This window comes from Peromyscus leucopus, chromosome 2 (genome assembly GCF_004664715.2).
Source record: "Peromyscus leucopus breed LL Stock chromosome 2, UCI_PerLeu_2.1, whole genome shotgun sequence".
In the NCBI taxonomy this organism is placed as follows: Eukaryota; Metazoa; Chordata; class Mammalia; order Rodentia; family Cricetidae; genus Peromyscus; species Peromyscus leucopus.
The window spans coordinates 89,923,786-89,941,687 of NC_051064.1; the positions used below are offsets into that span (position 1 = coordinate 89,923,786).

The 17,902-nt window shown below is 39.6% G+C and overlaps 1 protein-coding gene across 4 annotated transcripts in view; it reads right to left on the reverse strand.

Moving 5' to 3' along the window:
- Nucleotides 1-17,448, reverse strand: part of Zdhhc21 (zinc finger DHHC-type palmitoyltransferase 21) — a 53,548-nt gene extending 36,100 nt beyond the window's left edge. For 2 of the 4 annotated variants that reach the window (XR_005090856.1, XM_028873294.2), the window contains exons 1-4: nt 17,301-17,446; nt 11,733-11,879; nt 5,479-5,674; nt 4,022-4,120 (exon numbers count right to left, since the gene is read on the reverse strand). Coding sequence is in view for 3 of the 4 variants with exons in the window: in XM_028873294.2 (XP_028729127.1) it covers nt 4,022-4,120; nt 5,479-5,632 (253 nt within the window). In the remaining variant the exon portion in view is untranslated. Of the gene's footprint in view, nt 1-4,021; nt 4,121-5,478; nt 5,675-7,826; nt 7,858-11,732; nt 11,880-17,300 lie in introns of all 4 variants that reach the window. The other 2 variants (XM_028873295.2, XM_028873296.2) reach the window with 2 other exon arrangements.
- Between the last annotated feature and the right edge of the window lie 454 nt (nt 17,449-17,902).

Sequence of the window (17,902 nt, forward strand, 5' to 3'; positions counted from 1 at the left end):
CCTGACCCCCACATTCAATTACAGGACCCACAGTTTAAGAAGCTGGGGCCCAAGCTAGCAGACTAGCAAACTCCAGTATGCAGGGCACTCAAGTCCACTCCTTTTCTGTAAAACCCAAGAACACTTGTGACACAGTATTACAAAACAAAATCTTTGATTTTAAAAAAATACAGCATGTTCTGTCAGTGGTGCTGTGAATGTGTCCCAAAGCAGACTATGGAGATGGCCACATAGTAAACTGGCTACTTTCAATGAATGAATTAAATGGCAGGTGACTTCCCCTCAACAAAGCCATTTTTTAAGAGCTCAAATAAGATTATTCCACACAATTTGAAAATGACAGTGATATTTCTAAGTTAGGTTACTGTTTTATACTTGTTATTTCAAATATACATGCAAATAATTTTAATAATATATACATGTATAACAATCTCATTTGACTACTACATCTACATGCCCAAAGGTTTTAAAATCAAATTCCGAGGACCTTCTCAAGGAAAAAAAAAACCTTGTGTTTAACTTCACCTCATATTTAGTGGATCACATGTATGTTAAAGGTATCCTTTAAAAAAAAAAAAAAAGAACAACATGTCTATGAGCGACAGATGTAGCAGAATCAGTTTAAAAGCTTGCAGGCTACCCAGCCTGGAGTATTCCATGTAGCTGCAGAGACAGGACACCCTGCTCCAATGCTTCCCTAAAGTTATTACATTCTACATCTTAGTCAATAAGAAATGACTCCCAAAAGTTGTCCTCTGACCTCTACATACACACTGTGGCTCGCTCTCTCTCTCTCTCTCTCATACACACAGAAATAAATATGAAGAAAAAGAAAGAAGAAACTGTATATAAAGTAATTCTGTGTGATTCAATAAATATGGTTAATAACATGTAAGGATTATGGCTTTAAGTTTCTTTTTCTGAAGAATCCAATTATATGAAACTGCTTAACCTTCAAGATTTCACTAAAAAAAAAATCATGATTCTGTATTTTCAACATCTGTCATGCTATATTATTTTCCTATGTTAAATTGGCAACTTTTACTAAGTTAAAAAACATACTTACAAATGTATCACATAACCAGTGCCGAAAAGTACAGGGCAACTCCAATCCCCCAAATCAATCACACCAGAGGTGAATGACCAAGGAAAAATGAATCTGCACACACGGTTGAAAACAAGACAGTGACAGTCCTTGGTGTGTTGACAGCGGTGTAACTCTCCAGCGAGGTAACCTAGGACAATCACACTCCTACCCAGCTCATCTGCTCAACTGTTGTAAGCATCATGTGATATGAGACTTGTAGACTTCGAAAAAAATTAAAATGTAATGAAGAGAGTTTGTCCATTTGTTTGTTTTAATTGGGTAATAGAGAAGTTCTTTGGTCTCTTAAGAAGAAAACTGCCACCATCAAATAAGACAAGACAAAATGTGAATCCCCTAAGTCAGCAAGTTTCCCTGGTGTTCTCGGTCATTGCATCTATAAAGATACCAGGACAAGCGGTGCTTTATATGGACTCAAGTCAGCATACACTAGGATATTCTTTGTGGGGCAGGGAGATGGCTGTGTGATCACGAGTACTTTCTATTCCTGCAGAAGACCAGGATTCAGTTCCCAGCACCCAGTTCTAAGGGACCAAGGGAATCTAATGCCTTCTTCTGGCCTCTGGGGACACCTGCATGCACATGGTGCACATACATACATACACATACGTACACACACACACAGAATCCGTAAAACTATGTTATTTGTTTAGTGTTCAATGCTTTTATAATTTCATCACTTGCTGACTTATTTATTTGCTTGCTTGCTTATGTATGTATGTATGTATGTATGTATGTATGTATGTATGTATGTTTTGGCTTTTTCCCCCAGTGTTAAGAGTTTGAATTTGGAGCTTTATTGGTAGTGGATCTGTTTATCTGTCTGGATGGTTCTTTGAGAGACACTGAGTTTGAGTGTCTATGTCACCATGTACTTCAGGTGGGCTCAACTTCAACATCTTCCTCAACTAGGCTGATTTTTTAATAAAGTCTCTTATAAAAATTGAGATTTCCTAATTCTCATGTTTGAGTGAGGTTTGAACACAAAGGTCTATGTATTAAGAGTCTGGCTGCGAACAGGAAATGTGAATGCTGACAGACTCTGAAATGTGATTGCTTGTTCTTGCAAGCATCTCGGCCTGCTATGGATGAAGATGTGACACAAAGGGCGCTCAACCCAAGCTGAGCCAGCGTAGATACCTTCCCCTGCGCCTCTAGGCTATGAGCTAAATGAATCTCTTTTCTCCATCAGTATTTCATTACAATAACACAAAACTACACAAAGAACTAGAGTCTAAGGGTAGGATTGTTACAATAACTCTTTACTGAAAATGTGCAACTGGTTTTACAATTAGGCTTCTGGAAGAGTTAGGGAGAACACACTAGAAAAGCCTAGAATACATAAAGCAAGGCCTTATGGGCAATTCTGGAGGAAGCTCAGGAAGGAGTTAATGTTTGATGGAAGCCTTCTCATGTCAATGTGTGCTTCATAAAACTTGCCTACCTTGGGTATTTCATTGTAATGACAAAAACTTAGCAATGTGCCCATTTTTCTCTTCTAAAATTTTAAGATCTAGTAATTTAATTGTGTAACAATTCCACAATAGCTGAATCATGGCTACTCCCTTTAGACTGAATTTTAGGGACTAGCTGTGTCAGGAACCTATAGATATTTGAGTGTGTGACCACTGCAAACAGAAGTGTTCCTTAGAAGTGGGTCTGGAGTTACAAAAGGCCTGTTTCTTTGTTCTGGGGCTACTGGACTTCAGTGTTGAAGTAGCAGCATAGGAATATGATATGGACATCTTTCCGATATACTGCCTGGGAGGAAGAGGATTACAGAGTACCACTTCTCTGTTCTCACCCCCAAACAAATGCACATTAGCTGCTGAGAGGCTGTGCTGCTACTGCTCTGTGTGAATAAAAATTACATATTCGATACAATGCTACAGCAATACAAACATCAGTGTGAAACTCCTATCTAATCTATACATTTGTGCACCAAGTAAGGCTCTGAATGGCAGGTCTCAAAAACCAAGAACCAGGATTTCTGGAGAGCTCTGTGTGGTGACTTGTCAATCTCATTTCACATGGAATTACCACTTTGGTTCCCAGGCTCTGTTACACACTGAAACCATGGGGGAATCTTTCAACAAACACACACCGGTGTCAGTGCCCAAGTATTCTGATTTAACTAATACAGGCTGTGACCTGGACACTGAGATTTTTTTAAAGCTCTCTGGGAAATTTAAAGTACAAATTAGGAAACCACTAAATTACTATGGAAAATGCTCTGATTCCAACATGGACTACAAAAACATATAGAAAAGTACAGAACTCTAAAAGTTAACATAGAAATAATAAAATGAGCTCAAGAGAGCTTCTATTGTATCTGGCATATAACAAAATAAACAATCCATTTTCTTTTTTTTTTTTTTTTGTGACTTGAATGGCTATTTGGCAACAGAATAATAAAAATTATCTTTAATTGATATGAAGATCAAAAGTTTTCAATTCTTCATCAAGTTGTTAAAATCTGCAGAAGACAGGAAATAGTGTCCATAACACTGAAAATATTTGCTCTAAGCAATTTATCAATATCACAAGGTGAAAATCCTGTTCTTAAATAAGCCAGAATTTCTCAGGTAATTTGTTTCATTTAACAGATAGTTATTTGTTGTAAGTGGCAGGCTCTTCTGGAGACTAGAGACACAGTTCACAACAACATACATACACACAGAAGGGAAAAGAACCTACATGTTCAGAATATATATGGATCTAAGGGGCGAGGAGAGAAGAACAGTCACAAAAGGAGGGAGTGGGGAGGGGTCTTGCAACCGAAAATGGACATGTTAGCAAAGACTTCAAAAGGGGTTTCAAGTGACTTACATAACCCATATATTACAGGTAATAAGATGTGCTAATAAATAATAATTCTAGCATCAGCAAAATGGATAAACATAAAGAGAACCCTACCTGCATGTGGGATCTTGGGGTTTTCAGGGAGTCTTCCAGGATCAGTTAAGGAGGCCCTCACTAAGGCAACCAGACAGAATATGGAAATGCCATAGAATACTGTAATATGAAATTTAATAGAGAAATTAGTCATTCACCCTTTAAAATGTTTTATCAACAAGCATAAAGTTTTAAAAATGCATTTTAATCAACCCCATCAGGATAACTTTATCAATAGACTAGATATTAAAATGAAGAGGATTTCTTTTACTCATCAAATAGTCCTGCCAAGATGATAATAACTACACTAAATGTACGAATTTAAATATGATTTTCTACAATAACTGATAAACTTAAAATAAATGAGATTCTTTCACACAGTGACCTCTGATAATGATAAATAAATGGATGGACTCATTTAAAGGATCAAAACAGCCTTTTAAAAAATTCTACATTTAACCTTTCATCAACTCTATCTTCAAAATTATCCTGATTATTAGTGAAATTCAATTACTTCCTTTGATGAATCTTAAGAGAGGTACTCTTAAGAATTAAGAAATGAAGAATTAGAAACTTCTGAATGTTAAAGTAACCATAAAAATAATATTAAGGAGCAATTGAGATTCAGTCATCACAATAATTACACAATTGAAGTTAAAACATGGGCCTTTGTAGGGGACTAAAAAGCCAAGACAGTGAACACATGAAAGGCAAACAGTGTTCACTGAATGTGTGTCTGACCGCAACGTAAGTGTGTCTGTTTGCTTGTGTGTCTGATGTACATCTTACTACGGAGCTCAGGCTGGCCTAGACGTCACCATTTTCCTGCTTCAGTCTTCTGAGTGCTAGGACTACTGCATACATGATCATCTCTAGCAATATGGATCAGTCTTGTCACATGTATAATAGGGATTATAATTTCTTATAGCTCTTAGGAGATCAAAATGAGGGGAAGAACATGAAAGCTGTAAACACTATGGATGACTTCATGAGTCATTTTTGGGGTCATGAAATTCTCATCTACCAGTAATATGTCCCATCCCCTTCTCAATAATGCCTCCATTTTCAAGCCAGGCACAGTGACACATGCCTGGGGCCCCAGCATGAAGAAGGCAGCAGAATGGCAACGCTGAAGCCATCCTAGGGAACAGAGGGAAGCCCTGTCTCAAAACATCAATCAATCAACCAGTCACCTCCTATATCTGCAGTTAAATCCAAAAGAGAAATAAAACTGCTATCAGGCTGCTCTTAACAAAATGGTCTTCAAGTACTTTTCAGAGTGAAATGAATATGGAGGTAGAATCTTAACTCTGCAAGTCCAAAAAAGCTACTGTTTTATACAACTGTAATTTAAGTGAAAGGTTAGCAGTACTACTGAAATAGCACATTCAAAGGAAGTCATGGAGACAGTCTACTTCAAAACATTCACAATGAGATAAAAAAATCTTTATAGAAGGTAATAAGACTTAGAAACTTACTTATTATTAAAATGCCTGGAATATGTCCTTCTTCATAGTGAGGAAAGAGGACAATTTTGGGAATTAAAACAATATTGTATAACCAGACAAAGACAATCAAACCCATGCAGCACCAACCATGTGGGTCAACAACAAAGTGAATCCGAAGACCCATCCTGCAGTCCTAGAACTGCCTGCCAACCCACAGGAAGACAACCTAAGAGAGAGGAAAAGGCAAAGTTACTAACACGGAAAAATCACTCAATGAAAAACTGTGTCCCTGGAAACTACATAACAACAGTCACTGAATTTTCTTTGTATATTTAGGTTTTGTCCACTAGGAATTTAGGGGAACAAATAGAGAAAGTTCACTATAATCTTCAAATAATTTAATTTTAATTGTTCATTCTAAATCTTGACTAGTAAAAGTAAAAATTGGCATGATATGCTCAAATGAAAATACTTTTTTATCCTTAACTACAAATGCCATGTGTAGACACAAAGAAAGAGTGACTATTCCACCGAAAAACATGTACAAAAGTCTTAGCACTTTAACCAGGAGCCTAACATCACAGACTCGAATCTGGTTTTCTTACAGAAGAGGTGTGTTCTAGCTGGAAAGGAATTTGAACCGCTAAAGGGCCAAAAACATCTGCACCTCTATCTGGGTAGTACTTTGTAGATATATGCAAATATAAACATAAAGACTGTATATGTACTTAAAACTGCAATGAAAAATGTTATAAACCATTTTGAAAATGCTAAAACTAAGTGAAAATTACAAATAGTTAAAATGATTAAAATTTGTGGGATGAAGCCCAGCTAATTTCATTACTATCAACTAAAGAAGACTCTTGTTTAAATGGGACTTGCATTCAGCTGAGAGTTAGCAACAGATCCCCATGATGCAATCTCCAAGTGAGCTGAAATTTCAATCAGAAGTGATGTCCACAAAGTGACCTACAACATATCCATTCTGTAGTGGGTATAACTTACAAAGATTAAAAAGCAGCTTATTGTATATAGTCTAGGGGCATCTCTGACATAAATTATTGTGGTATAATAATAAATTAGGCCAGTCATCCTCAAACTTGCAGCAAACCGGAATCAATTAGAGAGCTTTAAAAAAAGGGAGAGAGAGAAAGACAGATTCCCAGACCCCATTCTAGGGCCACTGAATAATTCCCAACAAGGCTCAAAACCCAAGATGACTGCTGCTGGCTCAGTACTTGTACCAGCTGTTTCCTAGACATTGTAGATACAATTATCTTTTTTTGTTTTTTTTGAGACAGGGTTTCTCTGGGTAGTTTTGGTGCCTGTCCTCGATCTCACTCTGTAGCCCAGGCTGGCCTCGACCTCACAGAGATCTGCCTGGCTCTGCCTACAAGTCCTGGGATTAAAGGCGTGCAATGCCCAGCTGTAGATACAATTATTAATAAGGCATGATCTTTGCTTAAATCAGTGGTTCTCAACTATGGGTCATGACCCCTTTGGCAAATCTCTATCTCCAAAAATATTTACATTACAATTCATAACAGTAGACAATTACAGTTATGAAGCAACCATGAAAATATATGGTTGGAGACCACCACAACAGGAACTATATTAAAGGGTCGGAGCGTTAGGAAGGTTGAAACCACTTTCTTAAATATACAAGTCCAACTGGAAAAAGTCATTTTAAAGGGGTTAAATTTACTATGGTAAGTTCTAGATCTGTGAACAAGTTGTCAGTAAATGCACAGAAGGTGGGGCCTAGTTACATCGGGATTCAAGCAGGACTTCCTGGAACAGATACAAACTGAGCTTAATCTTAAAAGACGTAGAAGTTATCTTGGGAGAAAAAAAAAAAAAAACATGGCAAGGGACTGCAAAAAGAGGCAAGAGCAGGGTGACTATGACCTGAGCATCACAGGAGGGTCACAATCTGCCACCAAAAGTTATAATACCTCCCAGGGACTGTGACTCGGGGAACACAGAGGAGTTCTACCATGAGGGAAACAGAGATGTCATTTAGAATGCTCAAACTTTATTCTTACCCACAGGAAAGCTATTAAAATGGGGGTTAAGTAAAATTTCTACTTTAAGTTATTGACACTCATGTGGAGACTAAAGTTAAAGACAGATCAGTTAGAATAAAAGAATACAAAAGCCAAAATTAATTTTAGAGAAGAGACCAATTAAAGTAAAATCAAATCAGTGAGCCTTACTAATTTATTCACTACTAGGAATTAAAGAATAGACAAGGATGACTCTCAGATCTGCAGTTGATATGATACCCCAACTACGTGATTCTCCCACCTTTAGGGTACTCAGCGGGGCCATAGGCTACCAAAACAAAGATCAAAGGCCACTTAAGTTAAAAAAAATACCTCTTCTCTCATCCTTAGAAACTCCCAACTCCTGAAGCAACAGAAGAAAAAGAACTCAGCTAAGCAACAGTAGACTTCTTTTTTTTTTCATATTTATTTATTTATTTATTTATTTATTTATTTATTTTTCTATTATCAGCTTGATACAGTATAAATTCTTATCCTAATAGTGAAATGTTTCACTGAGGCTTGCCCAGTAATTGAGTAAAACCAAAACTTATTATAAGCCACAGTCATCCTAGGGTCCCCCTGCTAGGTAGCCTCCCTGGTTCTGTGGGTTGCAGTCTGATTGTTCTTTGCTTTATATCTAGTATCCACTTATGAGTGAGTACATAGTCCTTCTGGGTTTGGGTTACCTCACTCAGGACGATATTTTCTGGTTCCATCCAGACTTCTTGCCTAGCATCAATCCCAAGAACAACCATGAAAATAAACTAATTTAAAAAATATATGTATTTAAATTAAAAGGTACTAGTTTCCCCTTGGGAAAAAAATGGCAAGAATTCAAACAAAATACTCTCAACAATTTAAATCAGATAAAGTTCAAATCAGTATTTTTATAAGAATGCTAAAATAGGAATAGAGCCTAGGTCTTTTAAAAAGACCATTTAGTCAGAAACTTACAGGACAGTTCAGTGTCACTAAAGTAAAGAAAATCAGAGAGAATAAAGAACATTGTGTATTTCCTAGGAATCATCACACTAAAAACTAAAGAAGCACAAATACAAATACACACATAGTTAGAGAGACACATTCCAAAGAATAATTTGAGAGGATGGGAAGCTGAACAGGAGCTTTGCTATGTAACTATCAAGGGCTAGAAGAAAAGACAGAGGCTCTGACTCCCAACATACTCAGTAGTAAGAACTTCATTTGCCTCTTCGGCTTTCCATGCTTTGGTTCTACCCAAGACTGAAAACTCATTTCACATGCTAGAGGTCTTTTGTGGCTCATTCCTAATCTTGTTAACACGAGAAACAGAAACACATACAAATCTGCTAATCAAGTAGGAAAATCATCATCTATTCACCTTTTGAACTGTTATTTAATTCCTTCAGTTTTGAAGTGACAATGTTTTCTTATTATTAAAGATCAATCCCTCACAACAGAAACTACCACACAGTGACAAAACCACTTAAGATGGGTCTGTTTCCCTGAATGAAAATATGAATGTGAAACTCGAAAACAGCATCCTCGCGAAGACCAAGCCCAGAGAAATTAAACAGGGAACACACTGCTGAATACTGAAAATCAATACCTGATCAGTAAAAATCAGCGGCACATGGTCCTTACAGTAGGCCGGGAGAACCGTGGTCTTCCGAGAGCCCACAGCTGCTCACAGCCAAGAGCCTGTGACTGGTGGAGTGGCAGGATCACGCCAGTGTAGATGGCTACCAGGTGTGGCTGATGGCTGGACAGAAACTATTACACACTCTGAGCAACAATCAAACTGAACAGCGCTGCTCAGGCTTACGGGCGGCATTTGCCAAATACTTTCATTAGCTGGCGATCCCCACATGCTAATTTGTATATTAAATGTGAGCTCATAATCAAACTTTGAAGTGACTAGTTGATGAACTGGTTCGTCAACACCGGAATTGCTATCTGGTGACTATAGTAGAGTGACTAGTTTCATATGGATGTAAATTACTACAGCACAAACTACTTTTAAAGAAATTATAATTCAACTATAATAAACTGCCCTGAGGAAATATTTACAATGTTCAGTTTATTCTGAAGGAATACGATCTTTCCTGTCTTGAACCTTCAATGAACCACCTCAGAAAAAAGATTTGAGTCACTGAGGGGGGAAAAAAAAAATGACTAAATGACAGAAGATTGCAATATCCGAGTGAAAATTTTAGAGAAAAATAAGGATTAGCCAAAATAACTAACAAGAAATGAAATCAAGCATATATTTGTAATCTTTATTACTATTCCATAAGCATGAAAAATATTCATCATTTGCTGTTCGTGTCTGAAGTATCCCCAGCACTCTGCTTACTGTTTAAATTTAACTCATGATCCAAAGCTAATACAAACTTCCCTGGTCCTTTAGTTCACAATGATAGTATGTATGGCTGATAAGCAACAGACAAAGTAAATATATGAGGCATCAACTCACAAACAGAAGAAAATCTAATGGGTCGTCATTACTGATGAGGAAATGCAGAGTGACTAGGTATTTTTTCACATGCTGAGAAGGCACAGGGAAAAGAGCACTCCCATACATTGCTGACCTGCATGTAAATGATACAGTCCTCTTGAGAGGGCAATTTGGCACACCCATCAAAACGTGAAAGCCTTTAGCCCAGCAGTTTTATTTATACTACCTATGAAAGCATACTCCCAAGTGTACAAAGTAGACAGAACAAGGATATACAGAGATACAACACTTTTAGTAATCATGAAAGTACAGTACCATCCAAAGGCTATCACAGATTTACCAAACTTGGGAAAAGCACATTTGAGACTAAGGCATTCTGTGCTATGTGCATGGCACTTTACAAAGCCACACTATAAGCCAATCCTACACTCTAGTTAATAATGACCAATACTGAAGTATGAGGGTGGGGTTCCTGATGTCTGCAAGTTACTCTGAAATAGAATAACAATGAAGTTGACTGATGGGTGGACAGAGAGACAGTGAGTATATGATGAAGTTCAGACCATCAGTTACAGAACCTAAGTGATGGCATCCAGCTGTTACACCTCCATATTTATTTCCATGTTCATTTAGATTTTTTTCAAGATGGAAATTTGGGGGCCTAAATTATAGAGCAGCTTGTATAATAGTTTTTATTAGATAAAATAGAAGAGATTTCTACAGAGTAGACAGGAAAGCCTGAAGGAAACGGAAACCAAACTGCTAACCGTGCTCATCCATGATACAGATGGGTTCAACTCTTCTGTGCTGATTGAGCTCACTGAGAAGCTGGCTCTGGAAGCTGGGTTACACCCCATTTCAGACCCAAGCATGCTTATTCCATACATCCTCCAAAACCAAGGAGGGGTTGGCCTGCCTGAGTCTGTGACAAGGAGGGAAGAAAACTGCACAACAGCCTAAAAGTAAAAGCTCTGTGTCCTTGAGAACGGCAGAAAGTGAACCGTCTCCAACTCAGAATGGACATTCAGCCGTGGGTGGGCCGTCCATGGAGAGAGAGCTCACATGCTGACTGAACTGAATGGGAAGTACAGCTGACTGCCTCAACTCCCCAATGGATTTCTGCTTGCCGCGGCAAGCCCGTGGCTTGATGTCACCTGTGTTTGCTATCTCAGTCAAGCCACTCCAGTGTCGCTACTGGACAGTGTAAATCCTAAAGTGACGACAGTCTGCTGTCAAGTGCTGCTTCTCGCTACTCACTACTTGGTATTTCTCTTTCCTTCTGCTCGCTACACTCACTCACCTGGGACTGAACACATGGCCATCACAGATCGTTCTTTAGACCACACAGAACACATGGAGACAGAGTAAGGAGGAAGACAACTTTTATGTTTTCTGTACATACTTAACTTTCTTCGGAGTCTATTAGTGAGGACATGTAACTCTAAATTCTTTTCAACCAACTGAAAAATAGAAATAGCCTAAAGCACAGACACTAATGACCTTACAAAGTGTTTGAGATTTCTCACTTCAAATTAGTTTTTTTAAAAGTGGTACAGAAAGATCTGCATAAAACAATGTAAAATGTATAATTTTAAAAGATGTTTTTGAGGTTTCTAATGGAAAGAGTCTTATTTAAGAAAATACATTCTGTCAAGATTTAAAATTAAAAAGTCAAACAAGTCTAAATTGTCTTTAATTCTTCATTAGCAAATGAACAACCTTCTAAACACTAGATTCCAAGGACATACCATGTCCCAGAAAGCAAACACATTTCCATGTAAAATCAAATGCCCACTTACCAACTTGCAGATTCACTGAGATGAGCTGTACTTTGTCTGTCACTTGCATTGAGAAGTAGTATCTTCTTGAGTCATTCTTTTATTTATTTCTTTATTTACTTATTTCATCATATGGGCCTCCCGTCATTAACAGTTCCCTGAAAGTACCTATGAATAGTTTAACAATAATTGCTCAGAGATAAAAATAGTAAGCAGGTAGACATTCTGAGAAAATGCCAATAACTAAGAGTGTTAAAATCAGAAATAAGACAATCCCACCCGACCTGACCTGTGCATTCATACACCCACCCCCAAGAGCACCCATGGCCATTATTCCTGGAAACTCTCCTTTTTGAAATCACTCAGTTCCCATAAAACCAAATAATCCTATGTCCTGCATTTGGGCTCTACTGAACTTCCTTAGCCACAAAGCAGAGTCACAGAGCATTCTGAGCTCACTTGGTGAGACTCAGGACAATGATGATCAGAATGGGAAGCTAGACATTATCTAAGCATGACTGATGAAGTGAGTAAATGTAAAATATATGTTTCATTCAAATTTTTTTAACAAAAGAATTTTCTTCCTGTAACAAAACCATGGAGAGTCAACCACAAAAGTGAATTCCTACAGTTCAAAATTTTAAAGATAATATTATAAAGAACTTTAGGATATACCAATTCACTCCTTGATTCAACCAAGTTATTAATTATATACTATATTCTAGAGTACTGATATTAAAGAAACTCGGGTCCTCTGGAAGAACAGCAGGTGCTCGTAGGCACTGAGCCTTCTCACAGCTCCCACTAACTTTAACCAAGTTCAAAGGGGTCTCCTTCTCTTTGCCTTGGTCTTAGGGGCCAACCAAGTATTTATGACAAACTTGAGGAGCTGCTACCCCTCAATGGTAAATAAATTTTTTTCCAGGAAAAAAAAAATCCTGAGCATTACATGTAGTACATTTTGAAATATGGCCAAAGTCAATACTGCTGTAAGGCTAAAGCTCAATAGTGGCTTCCTCACGGCACTTTCTACTAGTCACATTATTAGGAAAGAGCACAGGATAATCATCCATGAGTCAAATCCCAGGCACTTACTGACTTGAAATCAAGAAAGGCATCACTCTCTGTGGAATATAAGTAATATCTAGCTTAGCCCCTAAATCCAAAAGTTAGGGGATAAGAATATCCCAGTGCCTCAGAACTATAAAATGTCATAAAACATTAACACTGTACACCTATTAACACTCTACATCAAAAAGAATATAAATAACTCCTTAAATAATTTTTCAAACACACCACAATAAAAACCAAAGTTGCAGATGGATATCTTTAAAGACACCCACAACGCTATTTCGATTTTACTCTACTCTAAAAATTAGTTAATCACAGCAGTTAACTCTGACATACCAGTCTCTGACTGACTCTAGGAATCAGCCAATAAGCTAATGCAAATTTTAAAATATCACAGATAGCATATTGTCAACAGAGTAGACCTAAGTCTTGTATGGGCATTAAAAATAAGGAGCTAGGTAAAATGGTGGCACAGTCTTGTTTCGCTTTCCAAGCTTCATTGTAACATGGCAAAACAGAGGTAATAATGCCAACTTAGAGACTTCAGTGAGAAGCTGCTTAGCAAGGCAGCAGCATTGCCCAAAGGTAACTTGAAGGGAAGTGAATTAAAGTATTGCTTCTACCTTTAGCAATGACTAGGAAAAAAGTATCCCTGTATCCCATCAATAAAAGTGGTACAGAAATGTAGCCATCTATCTACTTTCTACTTTGTTTATTACCAAAGCCAGGGGATTATTTGTCATAATAAACCCTTTAGGGCCAGGAAGATGCCTCAGTGGGTTAAAGGCACCTGCCATCAAATCTGATGACCTGCGTTCAATCCCTCGGACCCATATGGTGGAAGGAGAGAACCAACTCCTTCACACTGTCCTCGAGCTATACAAGCGCGCCATGGCAAGCATGTGCCCACACACATGCATACACACATTCACACAAAATAACTAAACAGTCAGGAAAACCCCTTCAGTTACTGCATTCTTGCCACTAGCATTGTGGTGCATTATAAGTATGCAGGAAAGAAAGAGGTGTGCCACATACTGCCTGATAGATTTTTCAAGCAGAAAAAGAAAACTATGAGTTTGATCTGAAACAAAGCCCTACTCCAAGTCTCAAGTCTTCAAAGCAAGACGTCAAACTAGGGAGTGAGGCGTGGATGGAAATCAGCACTTGACTTCGGAACAAGTCCAGGCAAGGCATTCTGAGACAGCTCTCCAAGAAGAGTCCGAAAGAAGTGTGGGTGCAGCAGTGTCCAAGTGTCCCACCCTTGCACCTCCAGCGGTTCAAGAATGGACTCTGTGGAAGGCTTTCAGCCACTGAATTTGAACAACGGCGGCTGCTCTTCACATGGATTTGCTGTTCTGTACACTGGTCTCATGAGTGAAATAACCACAAAGAACGCACTTCAACACTGAGCTAGAGTTACATACTTCAGTAGACTCTAACTAAAAATAATAACTTGGAAGATGTAGAATGGTATCGACTAAGGACAGACCACCAAACACTGTTTCAGCCCATACAGGAGTTCTGTGGGCATCTTCACTGAGGAACGTGGGAGTACAAGAACACAAAAGGTAACATTAACGTAGGGTCGGGATGGTTCAATAATAACCTTCCTCCAAAAATAGTACCAGGAGAAAACAAACATGATCATAGGAAGTAAAAGCCAGAAATGAAGAAGCTAAGTAAGGCTCTTCCTGGTTGTTGACCCCATGCTCTTCCAAGTAGGAAAGTGAGTAAGCCAGTGCCCTTCAAGAAGCCACTGGGCCAAGACATCCTGGGAGGAGAAAAGGAAGCTAGATTAGGTTGCCCACAGTAGCAGAATTTACCAAAACAAGTATGAGTTACGCACACTAATACTAAATGCTCCTAACGATGAAAACCTGCAAATTTTGAACAACTCAGGAACTCTATAACCACAGAAAAAAGCCGAAGAGCAGAAACTGGAGATCACCATCAAGCACTACTAATTTGTACCTAATCTGATCAATCTATGGTGTGTGTGTGGGTGTGTGTATGCGCACTTGTGCACATGTGCACACACACATGTGCAATACACAGATATCTACATCCAGCCTTTTCAGTCCTGGAAGATGCTTAATCTACCCTACGATGACTACAGAAGAAAAGGAGCCTTATAATGCAAAAGACATACCCAGAAAATGTCACAATTTACCCCAGGGAGATGTAAACCAGGAAACAAGTAAATTAGGACTTGCCATCTATATTATGAATAAAGATGTGTTTTGGGTTGGCTAGCTGCCTAAGGCATGAAAAATATGCCTATTAAAATGATACAGCTTAGCCAGGCAGTGTTTGTGCACACCTTTAATCCCAGCAGAGGCAGAGGCAGGTAGATCTCTGTGAGTTCGAGGCCAGCCTGGTCTACAAAGCGAGTTCCAAGCCGGGCGGTGGTGGCGCACGCCTTTAATCCCAGCACTTGGGAGGCAGAGCCAGGCGGATCTCTGTGAGTTCGAGGCCAGCCTGGTCTCCAAAGCAAGTTCCAGGAAAGGCACAAAGCTACACAGAGAAACCCTGTCTCAAAAAAAACAAAAAAAAACAAAAAAAAAACGAGTTCCAGGACAGCAATGGCTACACATGGAAACACTGTTTCCAAATACAAAACAAAAACAAACAAAAGATACAGATTACTGGGGACTCTTAACCAACAAATCATAATCCTGACAAGACTGAAGGCGTGTTGATTTCTACTTTTGTTTTCCATTCTCTTCCTCGCCCCCCTCAAATATATGCCGCAGAGATCAAACATTTTCAATTTCAATAAGAGCCATTTATACACTGACTGTTCCACTAGATGATAAATGAATGCTCTTTTATTTCTAGAACATTTGAAAAGTTGAGTCTAAGTCCTAATATTTGTTAAATAAGAAAGTCTACATCCCTTTGCTTTCCCAGTTATGTCTAATAAAGTTCTAGTGTTCAATGTAAAACCCTACGCTGAAAACACTTCCATTGGCTCCATGTGGACATTCCCAGAGTTCTTAGTTTCTTTACTAATATATGTGCTTTTTGTTATGATTCTGAATCACCCACTATGAACTAGAGAATCAGGCAGTGAGCGAATAAGAACAAACGTCATGATCGACTGATTTCCTTTTGTCTGGATCCTAATTGCTATATTGATGTGTGGATACTTAAGTGTTTAAATTTTCTTAATAAAACAAAGCATACTTAGATAGCAGTTTCTCTTGAACAAGTACTATTTGGTTTCTTCCAGCTACAGCTCCTAAAGTACTAACAGAAATCTCCACAGTCTGAAGATGTCTAGTATAATTCTACTCTCTTACATCCAAATTGAATTCTAGAGTTCTGGAACTACAAACATATTTACATTTTTTTCCCATGAGGTAACACTTTAAATGTCCCCTTACCATGTCAAAAGGTGTTAAATTAAAAACATGGCATTTGCCAAATAAACATGGAAAGGCTTTAAAAAAAAAAAAAAACAGTTTTTGGAAAACTTTAGCCTGGCTACCTAAATATATGGATGAGAAAATAAACTGGATCCCTGACCTATCCATGACCCCACAGCTGGATAGTACAGAAACCAAAAGAGAATCTGGTTTTTCTTTCCTCAACTCCAAATCGTATTTGTTTTATTTCCAACTGATTTCACACCTCTTCAAAAGCCTTACTATTGAGAGAGGGCACAACTAAGGCAAAACAGAGGACCCCTCTGAACTTTATCTGTGAATCTCAAGCGCTGGAAGAACTTAATGAGATACTGCACCAAACCCTTTCATCTAGGGACGGCTCATACTAAGCAGTCATCAAATGGCAAGTACTATTATTATCTTTTACCACAAAGTAGGTAGTGAATTTGGGGGGATGCACATATTAGCAGTGGGTGGAGGACCCATTTGACAAGTCTTTTTAACTTACACTTAATTACCCTTATTTGCCCTTATTTTGAGCTGCAATTTTACACTATGATTTATGACCCACCCACAATGACCTTGATTTTTTCCCTCCCTCCTGTACTTTTATGAACTGCTAGACTGCAGTATTTTCAAGTAATAATCGACCAGGTCCTCTTAGCCCTGAAGATACAAACATCTTCCACTAACTCATAAGGGATCTTAAAATGTGACCCAAATACAGCTCAAAAAAGACCATAAATTTTAAACGATCACTGCAGTGTAAGTCCAGGTAGCGATTACAGAGAATGGTAACAAGTGCAAAGTGCTGCCATGCGGAAAGCCATTTTCTCAAAACCACCGGTGTGGCCGAGGGAGAGGAGAGAGAAGAAGGTCAATGGAGGTGCACGGTTTCTCCAGGGGATCCTCTGCAGCTCCGCACCGGCAGCCTCGAAATGAATGAAACGCCCGGTCACACGGACAGCCCGGGCCCGGGAGGTGCAGGGAAGCCCGAGTCCCGGGGAGCACTCGGCGGATTTCTCTCACCACCCCAGTCAATTCACCCGGCCCGGCAGGGGCCGCGCGGCCTCCGGGACCGATGCTCCGCGCGGCAGGAGTGGACCGCCCGCCGGCCCACACTCACCGCCGCCCGCGCCGCAGCTCTCCACTCGGCTCCGCGCCTCCGCCGCCCAGGCCGGGCCGCGCTCCCCTTCCGCTTCCGGGAGCCGGGACGCCGGGACCGGCCGAGTGGGTGTCGGCATGCCCGCGCGCCCGCGCGGAGGCACGGCCGCCGTCGCCGTCGTCTCCGCTTCGCGCCCCGGAGCTGCGATGGGAGCCGCCGAGGGCCGAAAGACCTGAAAGCGCTCTGCAGCCCAGAGCCTAAGCCTACCTGCGCCTCCCCGCCCTGCTGCCCCGGCCCTGCCCAGGGGGCCCGCCTGTGTCCGCACACTCTTCCTGCATAGGACCAGCCTTAGCTTTAAGCAGTGCTCTGGTCTTCTGTTAGGGGACAGACCTCTCTCCCCAGTGACAAGTTATGGATTTTTCCATATGTGCTTTGTTTCAAAATGTCTGCAACATTGACATCTCCAACATCGGCTCTTGTAGGGAATGCATAGTCTCAGGCTTGCTCATTCTATACCTGATTTTTAATAGGATCTGCAGGTGACTCCTATCAGTGCACCCCAAAGATTGAAAAGCATCAGTGTTCAGTCTTATGGCCTCTAGACCCTCTGTTGGGATGCTCCA